The 16,970-nt window shown below is 40.8% G+C and overlaps 2 protein-coding genes across 2 annotated transcripts in view; both read right to left on the bottom strand.

The window, feature by feature from the left end:
- The window catches only part of ttc12 (tetratricopeptide repeat domain 12), a 30,959-nt gene extending 27,465 nt beyond the window's left edge, over nt 1–3,494 (bottom strand). Inside the window, exons 1-5 of the mRNA XM_058079978.2 lie at nt 3,270–3,494; nt 2,762–2,916; nt 2,281–2,302; nt 1,952–2,029; nt 1,729–1,850 (exon numbers count right to left, since the gene is read on the bottom strand). Coding sequence (XP_057935961.2) covers nt 1,729–1,850; nt 1,952–2,029; nt 2,281–2,302; nt 2,762–2,916; nt 3,270–3,321 — 429 coding nt within the window. The 5' untranslated portion in view covers nt 3,322–3,494. The remainder of the gene's footprint in view (nt 1–1,728; nt 1,851–1,951; nt 2,030–2,280; nt 2,303–2,761; nt 2,917–3,269) is intronic.
- Nucleotides 3,495–6,420: 2,926 nt separating this feature from the next.
- LOC144899680 (uncharacterized) lies at nt 6,421–16,522 on the bottom strand. The gene is made up of 12 exons (XM_078792993.1): nt 16,489–16,522; nt 14,311–14,475; nt 14,015–14,136; nt 13,827–13,961; nt 13,637–13,748; nt 12,266–12,307; nt 12,077–12,178; nt 11,818–11,963; nt 11,619–11,705; nt 7,244–7,390; nt 7,032–7,157; nt 6,421–6,930 (listed from the first exon to the last, which is right to left on the bottom strand). Exons 1-12 carry the CDS (start codon nt 16,520–16,522, stop codon nt 6,886–6,888), a joined length of 1,263 nt encoding a protein of 420 aa, XP_078649119.1. The 3' UTR covers nt 6,421–6,885.
- Between the last annotated feature and the right edge of the window lie 448 nt (nt 16,523–16,970).

The following is a 16,970-nucleotide window of genomic DNA, read 5'->3' as shown; positions in this document are numbered from 1 at the left end:
AGTGTTATTTACACATTTCCCAATGACACTAGCCACAGTATTAGGTACACCCAGTGGCGTCATTAGGCCTATTTTAAAGGCTTCAGACCCCCTAAAATGTTCTTAAGCCCCCACTAAATAATTTTGTATTTTCATTTATTTTTTTTTATCATTATTATTTTTTTAATCTCTGACAAATTTTATATAATAGGGTAAAAGCAGGCTAATAAGTAAGCCAATAAGCAGGCTAATACTAGCCTACTACTACTACTACTCGTAGTAGTAGTAATAATCAGAAGAAGAATAATGATGATAGTAATACTAATAGGCTAATTAATAATATAATAATGATTATTATATAATTGATCACTGTCCACTAGACAGAATGATTGCAGAGCTTGAGCACCGGTTTTGCAGTGTAGATTGTGGGTACTTGTGTAAATTTAATGTGGCCTAAAACAATTGAGTATCTCTACTAAATCTGTCCAAAAGTGGGAAAGTTATATACCGGTTCTTGTTTGTTATTTATTTTTTTGAATGACCACTACATTCATTCATTCATATCCTGTGCATCTCCAGGGGGCTAAGACCCCCCACCCCTGTCCTCAGGACCTAGTGACACCCCTGGGTACACCTGCACTAACTGATCCAACTATCAGAGAAATGGTGCTGTGTCACGGTATAATGTTTGCATAAACATAGCACCTTAAAGAGACACCTCTATTTTCCCCCTGGGAAATATGCAGACAATATCCCATCGTCACTTCACACTTCAAATTTCACACCGTCACTCAATCAAGGTGTTGAAAAATATGAATTAATAAGTCATCACTGTTTTGTGGTTGAGTCTATTATTAGTCCTAAAATATACATGAGCAAATTCTACATAACATGTTTCTTCCTATATTAAGCATCATTGCCAAGCGTAAAAATGGCTGACTCAATGAAAATACATATATAACACATTCACAAGGCACATTTAAAGATGTTGATGATATGTAATATTTTCCACAGATCACTAGGTGCCAGTAATGTTACAATGTCAAGAACATAGCCACCACCAGAAGTATAAAAGGAACAAGAAATAACCCCAATGCTAACATGTGAGTCTATGTATGTGTTTTTTTTTCTGCATCATGAATCTTATTTTATCCGACTATGTCGACTATGTTGGGTAAATCAAGTGTAAAGGTGACTATAGGGGTGTTAGTTCATGTCTAGAAGGCTCTAATGTTAAAATCTGTATTTTTTATGAAAATATCTGATTCATAAATAGGGAATCCTACTTTGCAGAAATTCTACAAGCTGGTGAGGGTTGTGCTAGTTTTTCTGTGATAACTATGACAATTTGTTGCGAATTTCATTTCATATTGGTGAATTTATTCATTTATTAAAGTATCAATAAATTTTGTATTTTGGGCAAACAATTTGCTTAAGCAACGGCATGTTTCAAAAGTGCAGATTTTCACCCGTATCAGATAAAATAGAAACAAACCCCATCCCTTCAGAAATGTAATGTCACAGGAGTCACCCCACTTTGTGCCTGAAGACCGCTGGGATAGGCTCCAGCATACCCATGACCCAAGTGTGGACAAGCAGTATAGAACGTGGATGGATGCATTGTTTACATCAGTGTGTAATGACTAAAATCAGAAGAACAGAGCTCCACTGTACCCCAAATTTTTAAATAATAATGTGTGAGACATAAAACAATATTTCCATTGCACAACATATTTGGACAATATTTACTTGTGCTCTGTTGGTATACAGCTGCTGCATGTCGCGTAGCTCAGCCAAGCCTTCACTGTAATAATTCACAGCGGTTTCATACTCTCCTTGGGCATAGGCTTGATTCCCTTTGTCCTTTAGTGCTGCAGGGACGGAAAAATATAAAACATTTAACAGGAAATACAGCCTGTCGAGCAGAAGCAACGCCAAACGGTTGACCTCCAAGTGGCGGACAACAACACACCAGTGGCCTTTTTCTCCTGAGCGATCCTCCTCTTCCTCCTGTCTTCCGCATCCCTCTCCATAATCTTCATGAAGTCCTCTGGCCATAAAAAGAAAAAAAAAACATTTCGGTTAGCATGTACTGTATCGCTCTCATGTAGGACCCTTGTGGCATAAACAAAAATGAAAAAATGCTCATATTCTCCAATGCTATACACTCCCATCACCCTCACAAGGATGTACTGTAGGCGGGAATGCAATATAAATATAAGCCATGGCCAGACATCCAGCTAAAATATGTTTCATTTCATCACAAGGCACATACATTGCAATATTTCCATTGTGGCTTACCTGCACTTTCGGTTGGTGTAGTCTGCAAAACACGAGAACAAATGTCAGCAAATGTCATTCAATACCAAATACGTAGTTATTATACCTTTTTACAAACACAAAAGCCCGATCCCAATAACAATAACATCTTTTACGTTGATGATGCAACTCTCCACGAATGCATTTCACTACAAAGACATTTTAAGACAATGTAACATAAGGACATTTGATAAGAGCTTGGCTGATAATCCCAAATGAGGAGGAGAAGGAAGGTGGAGAGCATGGAGGTGTGTTGTCGGGAAATTTGAACACATGCATACACATAATAAATACCTACGTTCTACTGCTGATTATTAACAAACAGAAGGTAGAAACAAACTTTCTTTCTGTTGAAAGGCATCTGACCTTGACAATTCCTATATTTATGTTTGAAAAAATGCTGTTTACATTTTATTCAGCCAACTAAACTTCTGATTGTTTCAAGCCATGACAATGTGTTTACCAGTGGCGCCTTGGGTGGTGAGTTTGTGTTGATTGTGGTCTTGTTGACTTTTGTCCTGCAGGATCCATTCAAGGCTGCAATGTGGCAGTCGGCTTTCTCGATGGCTCGCTGCTGTACTTCCACATCAGATGAGTTTAGATCCTTCACAAGATTGCCTGAAGAAGAAAAAAAATCAAGCTGTTTTATAATCATTGTTTTACTGCGTGGTGCTTTTTTTTCTCACACTCCCCACTCATCAGCCTCATAAATACCTCAGTATACATTCAAATACATACTGTGTCTATGTATACAATTCTGTGAGGAAAATTAAAGAAGCTTAGTGATATTGTCACAATGATTAACATAGCAATATAAAGTGTGCATTTTAGAAGAAGCAATTTATCAATCTTAAGCTACCAATGTGCAGCAGCCCTGAGCTAGGCTAACTACAGCTGAATTTGATATTATTTCTGTCTGCTAGAGAACTTTTACTTTTAGTAGCTGACTACTTATCGTGGTTAATACTTACTTATATTGTCTACATTCTTCAGAAAAACGTCTAAGTCTTCAAATGAGTCCATGTTGTTGTTTCCACTTGGCTAAAACAAAACGGCCAGGGACTCTTCGCGTTATTTCAACGTGATAAGCTTTCCCGGACGTATTTTTTATGGGTCTTGTGATTAAATATCTTCTTTACATGTCCAGAGTGCCTAAACGTGATGCGACCATTGATTTGTGACGTCTTGAGCGTGCTAGTGGTGTTGCATAGATGCCAAGTCAACACGGGGCGTTACCATGGTAACGCGATACATTCAAAGACAATTGTAAATTCCCAATCTAACCTGATTGACACGCCGTATGCTTTAAAATTTAAATTATATTTTTACATTACCCATTTTATTGACATTTGCGTTGTTTTAGAGTAATTTCCATTGCAATTGTAAGGTAATTATCACATACATCATGATGACTTTAAAATTCTGACACTGTTATAAAACTACAAGTTTCAATCTGCCCAGAAGCGGTCAGGGATAGGTGGCCTCCTCTGTGCCTGTCTCAAAACACCAACGACAACATCAATTAAAGTGTAAACCTGTTTTATTTTTCTCATCTTTAGATCGACACTGCCCTCCAGTGTTTTAAGGCGTTCAAAGCAACTCTGGTGTTGCAGTTTTCTAAACAAGTGGCAACACTGAGGTCAGTATGTGGGACAAACTCGTTTGGTTGTGTCTGAATCCGGGGTGTGCATCCTACGAGGCCAGTAGCCTACCCGATCTACGAAGGCCATGAACCAGCTTTGTGAATTCAGATGGTCGAGCCTTCCTCACACTTCCTGGTTGTGTCACGTGGTCTCATGTTTACCCTGACGCCTTGACAGAAGAGCTGCCTTCAATGGCGACAAAGAAGTAAAGTAAGAAAGTAGTAACATAACTAAAGTTTGTTTGATTCTTAAAACAAACAAAATATACATTATAAAAGCAAAGTTATTCTTTTTAAATTGTACTTTACACTGTACTTGTAAATATGACCTAGATCTACTTCATATGATGCAAATTATCATTTGTAAGGCAGAATATCCTTCCTATTCCTCAATCTTTGCAATTAATACAGAAGATGAAAACCGCAAAAGCAGTCATTTCAGCACAATATTTATTCATTTACATTTTCACGTGTACATATTTTTATAGTTGGTTTACTGTATGTGCTTGTGAGCTCGTGCATTTCCTCCATGACAGGTCCAGCAGAACTAAGGCTAAGACCTTGCCTGTGTCTGTGTTCAGGCGGTATCATTTGTCACCTTGACCAGAGCTGTCTCAGTGTCGTGTGTGGGGCCCAAAGCCTGATTGGAAAGTATCACACACATTGTTAGACAGGAGAAAGTCAGTAAAGCCTTCCAGCCTGAAGTGAGATGTTAACTCCATGAGTGAGTTGTTGTAACAAACTGCTCAGCAGCAGAGGGCGGACCCCTGACCATTATTTACTGACTTTATTTCTATGGTTATAGGTCTTTCCTCTAGTGCAGACAGAATATATACAAATCTAAAGTACTCAACATTTCCGTAGTATTTCAAATCGTGGGGGCGCATTAAAATATTTCTGTCCCTTGAGAGAGAACCACAGTCTGGTAGTAATGATCACATTCCCACCACTGATGTTGTACCAAGATTGTCTGCAGTTAGTAAACCCGACATGCCCGGAGGCGGGCTGTGGGTGGAATAAATTAAAACAGACCATTTTGGTCTGTGGTACAAATCCAAGTAAATACATTTGGAATAGGTGCAGATTCTGGAAGATCTAGGAAGTTTTCTGTACTGGTTATTGTGTGTAGCTGCTCTATAGGAGTCCACAACCTAATATAAAGGGTCAAAAAAAGAACATAATAGGTCCCCTTTAATTGAATCAACAAGATTCAGATTCATCAACAAAGAAAATATCGGTAGTCATTAGTTGCAGCCCTGTAATTTGGCAGGTTACTTCCTGGTTGGTGCAGGATGCCCTTTGTTACTATAGTTACGAGAATTGTTGGTGGTTTTTGTAGCATGCGCACATTGTGGTTTGATTGCGATGGTTAATTGGTTGGTCAGCTAAGTGGTTGCTGAGCCAAGGCAATAATCACCGGCTGCTGTATATCTACTTTCGTGATAACGTCTACAAAGTAGCTTCCTCTTCATCCTCACCGTCAGACAGGTGACATCTTTATCCTGGCCTTCACGGAGCAAATGAGGATGAATGAAAGCATCATCTTCAGGGCTGCAAAGTTGAGTAATGAATTGCATCATTAACTCTAACCGCTGTTCATGCTGCTCTTTTGAGGAACACGTTCCACAGTGGCAGGCTTTTAAAGTCTTTAAATAGCAAGGCTGCTATTTTTCCACAAGCAGAACTTAAGAGGTCAAGAGACACTCACTTAGACAGAAGGGAAGGGTGGGCTAGGCAGAATGTAAAGGGGTCGTCGAAGACGTGGGTTGCTGGTAGTCAGGCAAGAGGGATGGAAGGAAGGGGGTGGTACTTGGTTGAGGGTTTGCGTATTCACCCTGCAATTGCTAAAGGGTTGCATCTTGGAGGAGAACATCCGCTGGCAGCACAACACTGCCATTGATTAAATGCTCGGCACTCGCTAGCTCTCTGTCTGCTTTGGCAATGAATACATCCATGTGTTTTCGCTGGGGCTATCACCAGAGATGGCCCCAGCCAAACTGAAGAATAAAAAATACCGTCAGGCTTTATGTACTGTTTTATGCACTGTTTCCACTCGAAGGGATACAGTTTGACACCCACGTCAGCAGTGTAGTGCGTCAATGGTGACTTACCGCCTTAACGGATTTCACACCGCTGGTTTGTGGATTAATTTTTATTGCCATAATTGTCACTGTCATGGTCAGGGTTGGTACTGAAAGAGATGAGAGATGAGATGCACATGATATGAATGAATGTAGTAGACATTAGGAATTCCAAAAAACAAATAAGGAACAACAAGCTATTTTTTTGTAAAAAAAAAAACAAAAAAAATTAAAAAAAAAAATCAAAGCCCCCCCCAAAATAGGTCTATTGACGCCACTGGTGATGACAAACGTAAAAGTAAATTTGCCCTAAAATTAAACTTTAATAATAATGTAAATAAGTTGATAATGAAAACCATCAAATAATGAACTGAAATATTTTATTTCATTCTCCAATGATTAAATAATAAAAAAAATACTAAACTAAAAATTAGAAGGTTTTAATTATGTAATAATATTATATTCATTTAATCAAAGCAATATTCACTGTTATATATATATATATATATATACACTGTTATGTTACATAATAATGTAGGTTACCTTCATTTTGATAAACATAATATTCTGAATTTTAACCACAGAAAACATGTCAATAAATAACTAAATATTATTATAAATATTTATTAATCAGCTTCCAATTTTCTTCTATTATATTTGACTTTTCCCCCTCATTTGCATTATTTTTTTTTAATGTGGATCCAATTTCCTGCCATAATATTACATTTTATTAATTAGCATTACTTTCCTCTGCTGATTGGCTGACTGATCACATTTCTTTTCTCTCTTTTTCCCTCTTCTATCAAGGCCTGCAGCTCCCTCCTGACTGCTGATGGCCTTCCTCTGTTGCTAAGATGCTTTTCCTTAATACCCCTTGGAGATGGGATTCTTCTTAACTTCCTCAACATCCTGTCCCCGAGAAACACACGTTAATCCTCTCTTGTCTCAGATAAGGTAGACGTACGTAAGAAAGAGCGGGAGTAGAAATGGCTTTGGGGGTGTATACTCACAAGTTGAGGTCGACAAGGAAAGGCGTCCCCGCAGCCTGGCAGAGTGCCCTTCAAATGTCCTTGAGCGGGCTCGCCATCCAAGCCCAATTTGTTATGAAGTACCTCCCCTAGACATGCCTGCAGGACCTACGGTGGTGCTCACAGTCTTATCACTCAGGCGTCACCAAATAATGCTGAAACCCGCCAGGTGCTTGTGATTGTCATTTTTGTACCTGAGAAAAGAGTCTCTGGAAGTCAGGGGCGGAGTCAGTGCTCACGACCTTGACAGCAACGTGGGACAAGCAGTGGAGCAGCAGCAGTGAAAAGCCTCCAACTGATTGGCGTCTCTGGCGGCGGACAAAGAGCGTCTCGTCTGCTTCCTGTCGGAATGGACATTAGACGTCACCCTGTTATGAAACATTTCATAACCATCCAGGCGTATCGTTCCACTGTATATCATTATTAATGGTTATATAAAGTGGAACAGGAAGTCAGCCGCTGGAAAACACAAATACAACAACAACTTTGATGAGTGACAATGCGTAAACATCATGGGCTGGCAAACTGCGGCCCACTGGCCACGTCAGGCACGCCAAAAGTCTTAATCTGGCCCACAGCGTTCTTCCAAATTACCGTATTTTCTGGACTATAAATCGCTCCAGAATATCTGTCGCAGAAGGCCAAAAATGCATAATTAGGTAGAAAAAAACATACATAAGTTGCACTGGAATATGAGTCAAAACAGACATTACGTCCTCTTGGAAGGCAAGTTCTAACAATAAAAGAATAGAGAACAGGCTGAATAGGTGTAAGATATGCTAACACAATGCTTATTCAGCTACACAAAAAATAAACATGAACAGAAAAGGTATCCAGTGTTTATGTAACATAAACAGTTTTTTCATTTATATGTCGCTCTGGAGTATAAGTCACAGGAACAGCCAACCTATGAAAAAAAGTGCAACTTATAGTTCAGAAAATACTTACTTTTTTCAAAACCTTTAACACATGGCACGCTTGGGTCGCACAGGAACTAGCGAGATGCAATCTGTAGATTGCATGTAAAAGCCATTCAAGCGACACAACACATCAACACACAATCTAAGCTTCCTAATGCCCCATGTAGGCGTGCATATAAACGTCTTCATAAAACACCCAAAATTAGACCCATATATTCCAGCCGCAAGGCATGCTGCGTTGCTTGTGGAACTCTCGTGTTGCGTTTGTCGCGTTTTTGCTTGGTGTCAAAACATGTTGAGGTTGTAAACGACATAGCCAATGTTTTATCATCCATAATTCTTGTTGTTGTTGCCGCCGGACTGGTGAAGCTCAGCGAGTTATTGATTTGCCTACTAAAATGTATGTTTTGAATACATGGCTTGCTCCTGTCACACCAAATGCTCCCTCTAGCCTGACAGTTCAACATTTGCGAAAGTGACTTGTAATTACCGTATTTTCCAGACTATAAGTTGCACTTTTTTTCATAGGTTGGCTGTTCCTGTGACTTATACTCCAGAGCGACTTATAAATGACAAAACTGTTTATGTTACATAAACACTGGATACCTTTTCTGTTCATGTTTATATTTTTTGTGTAGCTGAATAAGCATTGTGTTAGCATATCTTACACCTATTCAGCCTGTTCTCTATTCTTTTATTGTTAGAACTTGCCTTCCAAGAGGACGTAATGTCTGTTTTGGTCAAGTAGTTTGGAAAATAAATCACCCGCAAAAAATGTGACTTATATTCCACTGCGTCTTATGTATGTGTTTTTTCTACCTAATTATGCATTTTTGGCCTTGTGCGACTTATACTCTGGAGCGACTTATAGTCCAGAAAATACAGTATTAGATTACATTCAACAGATAAACCAGACTCACAGGGTAGTAGTAGCAACTATGGTGCATTCAATGAAAAAATAATTATTTCAAAAGCAAAGATTTGTAAACTTTAAAAAGTCAAGTAGTAGACCCAAAAAAGAGGTTGTGCAGGGGTGTCAAATGGCATCTATGTGGAGATGTTGCCGAGGGCAACCCTCATGGCTGATTGATTTGGTCAAGTTAACGAAAAAGTTAAGCTGATTAAGAAGATGGTGCAGCAACTCATCACCAAGTCATTTTATTTCTATTTTAGGGGGCGTTCAGGGTTTTGTTTTTAGCTAGGGCCTTTTTTTCCCCCTCCAAAAGTTCTAAACCCCACCCATATGTATAAAAGGTTGGGGCTGTCTTCCCTCACAGCCATTGGCTTGAGACGTTTGCAATAACAACAAAACCTACAACCACTTTGAAGCAGAATGGAAAGAGGCCCAAGCCGTGCTGTGGCCCCCTCTTATTTGGGATGGTCCATATTCAACACTTTATGTTGCTGTCTGCCTCTTGGGATTGCGGCTATTGTCTTCTCCAGCAAGGTAGGCCTTGTTGTTGTTATATTTCTATATAATCTGCTTCTGCATCCCAAACATTTGTCATTGTCATGCATCAAGTTCTGTCAAAAGTGTCAATCAACTTTTAACTTTGGCAACGACGCCATAAGCTAACTGACGTGAGCTCTTGTTTTATTTAAGGTACAAAATGCCAACGCTTCCGGGAACTCGGGCGCAGCTGCTGAAGCGTCAAAGACAGCCAAGATCCTCAATATTGCTGCGCTCGTGTGTGGATTAATTTTTATTGCCATATTTGTCACTCTCAAAGTTCTGGTATCACAGTGAATGACAGCGTGGGAGGAAGATGGGGATGATGATGGAAGTCAATGCAAAGGTCTTCTGGTGTATGGACTTCTACATTTCTTAAATAAAAAAGGAGCTATATTGGCCTGTGTGTGTGTGTGTGTGTGTGTGTGTGTGTTCAAGGCTTGTTGTGTAAAACAAAGACTTTGTCATAAAAATAAAACTGCTGTGATAACTTTGGTTGATTTTATTTTTCTTTGCTTGCTTTTTGTTTTTTTGTGCAGTGCTGCCAAGCCTGAAAACCATGGTAGGGTTGTTTTTTTGCCCCAAAATTTAAAACGTAACCTAAAAAACGTAATAATAATTTAAAAAAGCAACGCTCAATATGCTGTAGATGAATAGATAAATTGCATTCTTAACGGAATGAAAAGTGCAAAAGGCCCATTTTAAAATAGAATTGAATAAGAAAAATGAAAAAAAACAGCAAACATTCAGAGGAAAAATGTCATTTTAAAATTCTGAACTTTTTACTACGGGTCTTATCTCTCCGCATCCTGTGGTAGGGGGGCCACAACACCACAAAGCCAAAAGGCATACTTTCAATGCTATATAGAACTATTTACTCTTTACCCACACGTTGCCTTGAAAACCTCGACCCAAGAGTCGGAAACTGTCGGGACAAAAGAAGCCTTCCCTAGTAACAGATTCATTTTCTTGGAATTGCTGTTGAATGTCTAAATGGCTCCATTTGTTTGCCCCCCCCCCCCAGTATGGTGTGTGTCACGGGGGATGTTTTTGTGTTTGAAGGTCAACTGGGCGAGGCAAAAAGAAAAAAAGAACCCCAGTGATGCTGTTCAGTGGAACATTCTCGCCACAAGTAAAGCTTTGAAAGTACAAAACAATTGAACAGGATGTTGTGATGGGGGGGGGGCGTTATGAGGTCATGATGGGTTTTGTATCATACTCTTTTGACACAACAACCCATCAAGTCCTACTATAGGATGTCTCTCAAGCAATAATGAATAATAAAATATGAATAAATACAACAATATAATGCTTCCCATAGGTATGAAGGTGAGTGTGAATGGTTGTTTGTCTATATGTGCCCTGTGATTGGCTGGCCACCAGTCCAGGGTGTACCCCACCTCTCGCCCAACAACAGCTGGGATAGGCTCCAGCATACCCGCAACCCTAGTGAGGATAAACCTTATTATTACTTATTATTATTATTAATGTTTATTATTTACACATGTAGATATGCTATGTTGGAACTTTATTCCCATGATATTTGGATTCTATTCCCATCATTTCCCAAATTTTTCACCAACCTAATATTCCATAAATAACAACTTTATTTTGTTTTGTTTTTTGTAATTTTCTGTCTTTCTGCTACTTTAATACTAGACATTCTGCTGTCGTTTTTTTTTATTTTACTTACTCGCATACTACATTTTCAGACTATTTCAACATTCCTCTTGTAAATTTTCTTCTCCGAATTTGGATTTTATTGCCATAACATTTAGTTGAAGTTTATTCTCTTGAAATTAAGGCTGTGTTTCAATTTATAATTTTTTTTTTTTAAGTTTCCAACTATTTCATTGTTCTTGTTGTAAATGTTCTTCTCATAATTTGGACTTTATTCCCATAATATATTGACTTCATCCTCATAGCATAACTTTTTTGCGACCTAATTTTTTAAACATTACAACTTTATTCGTTGTTTTGTTTTGTTTCGCAGCATATAATCACTGTATCACTATATTATGACTATATTTTGCTACAAAAATGTTCTGTTTTGCTGCAATGCTAAGGTAGGGCCAGCAATCAAAACAACCATTATTGTTATTTTTCATTGTATGCGTTGTTGTACAAAAACAGTATACTGTTTTTTGCACATAATCCTATTAAAATCAGAAGTGAAAATGATATTTATTCCAACTTTACCTGATAAAAGAAGGAATTCCTGAAGGCGTTATTGTGGTAGTTGTTGCTAGGCAGACTGGACGCTATGTGCAGAGAAATGTCTGGAGTCTGTGGAGGAAAGGATGCTGGTTTGTGTAACATTTGTATGCACCACGGCGTCATATTTCCTGCTGACGACTACATATTTGATGTAATGATGAGTGAAAGTTGTGACACAGACCAGTTGCAGGCAACGCAAGCGGTGCATCAGGGAAAGCCCGTGCTGGTACACCAGGAATTCTTCAGGCTTGAGGACAGATGGATCCAATGGGATTAACTCTCCCTCGCATTCCCATTGGCATTCCAGGACGTCCACTAAACAGTTGTCTGAATAAAAGACATGGTTTCAAGTTACTATTATTGTGTATTTGCGTTGATGTATGTGTGCTGTAGGGGCGTAGCGGCGCGTGTATTTGTAATCAGAACATTGTGTTGTGTACCAGTGAGTAGTGCCCTCGTGGCGCCATGTTTGAGCTGCATCTCGACCCTCTTCAGCAGCCGGAAAAGAGGAGAACGTTCCAACAGCCTGGTCCATTGCTCCTCTGGGAATAAAAGCAACATGATATTAATGTAGTACAGATACCCCACATTGTATTTCTGGAAAATCTATTTTCCCACAGAGATGCTACCTGGAATTGTCGGGAGAGCGATGTCACCGTCTGGAGCACATTCTGAAATGGAAATGTCAAAGTCGTTTTTTAAGCATTTTGCTGCAGTCACCATCGTGGAGACTCGAGCAAATGGCTGTTGAAAAGGCGAGACTGTTTACAGCAGCTTGTTGGCAGGACTGGAAAACAGGGGAGACATTCTATTCTATTATCAGCACGGCATTTCACCATGGCCACCACGACACCCCCCTTGTTTTCACGGGAGACAGACAGTGTTTGGAATGTAGCAACAGTTGGCTGGACTTCAGCAATGAGTACAATTAAGGCAGATGCATTTTTTTCTACGCATTTTGACCTTTGGATATGCTGCAAGGCATTCAGTTGCATTCGGAGCCCAGTCTTTGCATGTAACCCCCAAAATATCAGCTTGTGGTACATCAGTGTTTGGATGGATGGGCATTTTTTCGGAAAAATACACTTTAGGACGGTAATAACCAGTGATTCTCCCCATGCATGCGTGGGTTTTCTCCGTGGACTCCGGCTTCCTCCCCCATTCCAAAAAACATGCTAGGTTAATTAGCGACTCCAAATTGTCCATAGGTATGAATGTGAGTGTGAATGGTTGTTTGTATATATGTGCCCAGTGATTGGCTGGCCACCAGTCTAGGGTGTACCCAGCCTCTCGCCTGAAGACAGCTGGGATAGGCTCCAGCACCCCCGCAACCCTCGTGAGGATAAGCGAAGCAGTAGAAAATGAATGAATGAATGAATGCTCTGCAATCCACATCCCATATTTCTATGCATTACAAGAGGTACAATAATAACAGCATAATAATAATAATGATAATAATATGGATGACTGTTGCGGCAATAATTCGCTTGATAAGGGATGTCAAGGTCTAGAGCAGGGGTGGGCATACTACAGCCTGGGGGCCACATGCAGCCCATCAAGCGTTTGAATCCGGCCCACCAGTTGCTTTTAAATATTTCAACTTTAGCATACCAGCGAGCAACATGACTTTCAAGTCGAATGTCTTATTCAGTAAAAAAAAATAAATATATATATAAAATTCAATTTCGTTGTTCAATGTGGTCTGATGTTTAAAGTGCTCCTGAAAAAAGGGAAATGAGAACATATAGCTGATAGTATGACACTTAAAATTAGACAAATAATTCAAGCCGGACTGTTACAACTTTAAGAAATATGTGTTCTGGCCCCCCGTACAATTTTGTTAACTCAACACGGCCCACGAGTCAAAAAGTTTGCCCACCCCTGGTCTATAATCTAGACTTCCTGTCCTCAAAGAGCAGGCAGAACTGCAATCTGCACTCCACCTTCGATACGAAATGCGACATAAACAGCCAATATTGAACAGTGTTGCAGCAAGTTACCCAGGCTGAGGATGAGAGCCAAGCCGGCACGCCGGGCGGTTCTCCTCTGCGCCTCGACCTGCGCCAAGTTGTGCATCTCCACAGCTGCTTCCCTCAGCGATCTTCCTGACCACTGGACCAGCAAACACAATTCAATGTCACGCTGGCAGCTTTTGAAGGACGCTTTTAATTACGGCCTCATATTGTTCACCTGATGGCCGCCATGTTCTGTGACAACACTCTGGAACAGAGCCGAGTCCACATCAGAGAGGATGCCCTCCTCCTGTTGGCTGTGCTGCTGCCAAAAAGTGTTCCGTGCACACACCTCTCTATCCAAAGCCTCCACCTGACGAGGGGCTTGATCAGAGACACCCAAAAGACTGGATTTGATTTCCCCACCTGAATCATGTCAGCGTGGGCCGCCGTGACAGGTACCACTATGTTTTTAAGAACATCCAACTTGGTGCCAACCACTGGAACCAGGTCGACTGCCTGAGAGCCATAGCTGATGGCCACCAGACCTGCAAAGAAGCGGAAAAGAGGCACATCCCTCTGGGATCTCCCAATGATGATTGACGCAGATGACTACCAAATAAACTACCATTCACGAAACATGACCACGCCCCCGTGACACCCCGTCTCTCATCTTAGGCACCACAAGTTGGGGCTGATCCAGTGATCCATCTTTGCATTACCTCTGCAGTCCGGGTCCTCCACAGTCCCTTTCAGCGGGATTGTCCTTCCTGATACAAGGTCAGTTTCAAATCCCAAGACATGTAGACTCAGACCTGATCCCATGCGGTCTGGGTACTCCATCCCCAGTAGCGCGGGCACAGGAGTGTCTGAGGGAGGCACCTCTGCTGGTTTGAACAAAATAGGAGCGACGAGTCAATAAAACTACTTTACGTTAAATTTGTTGCTTGACAGATAACTACACTGCCTCAAACTATAGAGAAAGGACGGGGACAGTTGGCAGAAACATGTATACTACTCCAAAAAATACTTTGTATTAAAATATACAATTATACAAAAAGATATATTAAAAAATGTAAAAATATAAATAAATAAAAATAATAAATGAAAATCAAAACTGCAAGCAGTGATGAGCGGGCTCGAGCACCCAGGCGCAGCTCGGGGGTACGCGCACAAGTCAGGGGTACAAGCACGAGCGGATGGGCGTGCGGACAGTCGGGAAAAAAATGGTGAAATCATATAAGGCGCAAGGGAGATACTACACTCAACCAGGAGGGGGCGACACCGGTGCCAAGGCAGGTACGTGGTCACCTCCTGTTTGACGGCCCAACCCACCATAAAAAATTTTGAGACGATCCGACCATGCATAAGGAAGTTACCGCAGATATACATTTCCACCAGTTGGTGGCGCTATAGAGTCTATTTACACAAAGAGTCACAGAATGGAGGGTGACCCAACCTTCCATAAAAAATTTCGAGACGATCCGACCATGCATAAGGAAGTTACGCCCGATACACATTTCCACACACACTCACTCACCAGGGGCCCCACGGAAAGACATATTTCCAGTTAATGGATGTCTGTTTAATATTTTGCCATGTATGTTTGAATCAAATACATTCAGTATAGCATAAAAATTGGCATGCTCCTCCAGCTGGTGCTGCTGCTGTTAAAACAAATGGAAGAACGGATGTGACAAGCACCATCCTTCTCATGCACGCAACGCAGAACATCAGCATATGATATTTCTGTGTATTTTAATGTCTGATTAGAATAAGCGATACTGTTATTAATACAACTACTTTGTTTTCTCATCCTTTGTTCAGTCATGGACTGAGTCTGGTTTCTTTCCTTGGAGTTTTTCCTTGTGTCTGTCACTAAAAACCTTGCTGGTGTGGGGTTCAGTCGATTTCTCCAATGTGTGAGGGGCATGGTTTGAGACTTGCTCCAGAGACCAAAGATTGACCCAACCCGCCAAAAAAAAAATTGGAGACGATCCGACTATGCATAATGAAGTTACGGCAGATATACATTTCCACCAGTTGGTGGCGCTGGTTTTTGAAGATTGGTTCTGGAGCGTTAGGTGCGTCCGGTGAAGGTAGACGTCTCCACCGAAAATCATAGCGATACGTGCAACGGGTGGCAAGGAATAATTAAATGAAATATTCTAGGTGGCGCTAGTGTGTCAATTTAGATTGGTGTCACATGGGAGCACCACCAGGGCGCTCAGGCCTGGATTCTGACCTTACGTTTAAGTTTTCAGCAGCCTGTGACCTTCTGCAGGCAAATTATGACCCTTTGATGGTCAATGGCGAAGCCTGACCATTCGCCACCTGGCCACGCCCACCACATGTGCTTTACACACATCATGGTCCATCAAATGACTTCATCAGTCTGTCAGCTATACTGTGTATTGACCTTGATGTACATTGATTCAAGGCAAGGCCTGAAACCAGGCAACGTCAGAATTCAAACATCAAAGTTTGGAGGCGTGCCACGCCCACCTCCTAAGGAAAAGCTCCAAACCAAACTTTGAGCATATTCATACCAAAATATATTTATATTTACCTCGGCAACTCCAACTCCTAACTGTAGGGGGAGACATGGATGGGATCAAAATGAGTTCCTAACTGACACTTTCACAACATTGCACTTTATCTGCAGCAATGACTCAAACTGAGGCACGAGTACCACTGGAGACACGCAGGCGCCATCTAGTGGTGCGCCGTTATATCATTGATGCGCCAAGACAAAGTGTTGCTGGTTTAAATGTATTTCAACATTAAAAAGAGGGTGTACATAAGCAAACTGAACATTTGGGGGTCATTGGTAACAGTAGCTGCTAGAAGTGATGCAATGCAGTACCAAGAGACGTCTGACTCCATCAGCACATCTCTACCTGCCTCCAGCGAGTGACAGAAGAACTTTTTCATTGTGACGTTGTGTATCAATATCTCATAGTACCTGCACTGCCTGTGGCTTTAAAGGGATACATGTGGTACAATCAATAATCTACTAAAGGTACCAAGTTAGGATAGATCCTTTGTGAACTGAAATACCAATGGATGTCCCCAAAGTGGTGAATAGTGGCATCACTAGGATTGCTCAAAGTGGATCAAGCTTTTTAATGGGAAACGTGTAGCTTTGCTAAGTTATCGTTATCAGTTGTGAGGCAGCTCGAGTTATGAGCATCATTACTTCCAGAGGGTTTGTATAGCGTGGATGCTGTCACACTGTGGCAAACATCTAAACATTTCACTTGACCTTGATTCACTCTTAGTGGGAAGGTCAGTATACTATTGCATTGATGCATGACTGAGTATGAATGAGACAAGAATCCTCAAGCGCTTCAAACAGCCTTGAGGCGTACAAAGAGACAAG

This window comes from Doryrhamphus excisus, linkage group LG8 (genome assembly GCF_037039965.1).
Source record: "Doryrhamphus excisus strain RoL-2023G ecotype Guam linkage group LG8, RoL_Dexc_Guam_v1.1, whole genome shotgun sequence".
Taxonomy (NCBI): Eukaryota; Metazoa; Chordata; class Actinopteri; order Syngnathiformes; family Syngnathidae; genus Doryrhamphus; species Doryrhamphus excisus.
The sequence above is the reverse complement of the archived record's forward strand: the minus strand, read 5'-3'. Positions and strand labels throughout refer to the sequence as shown.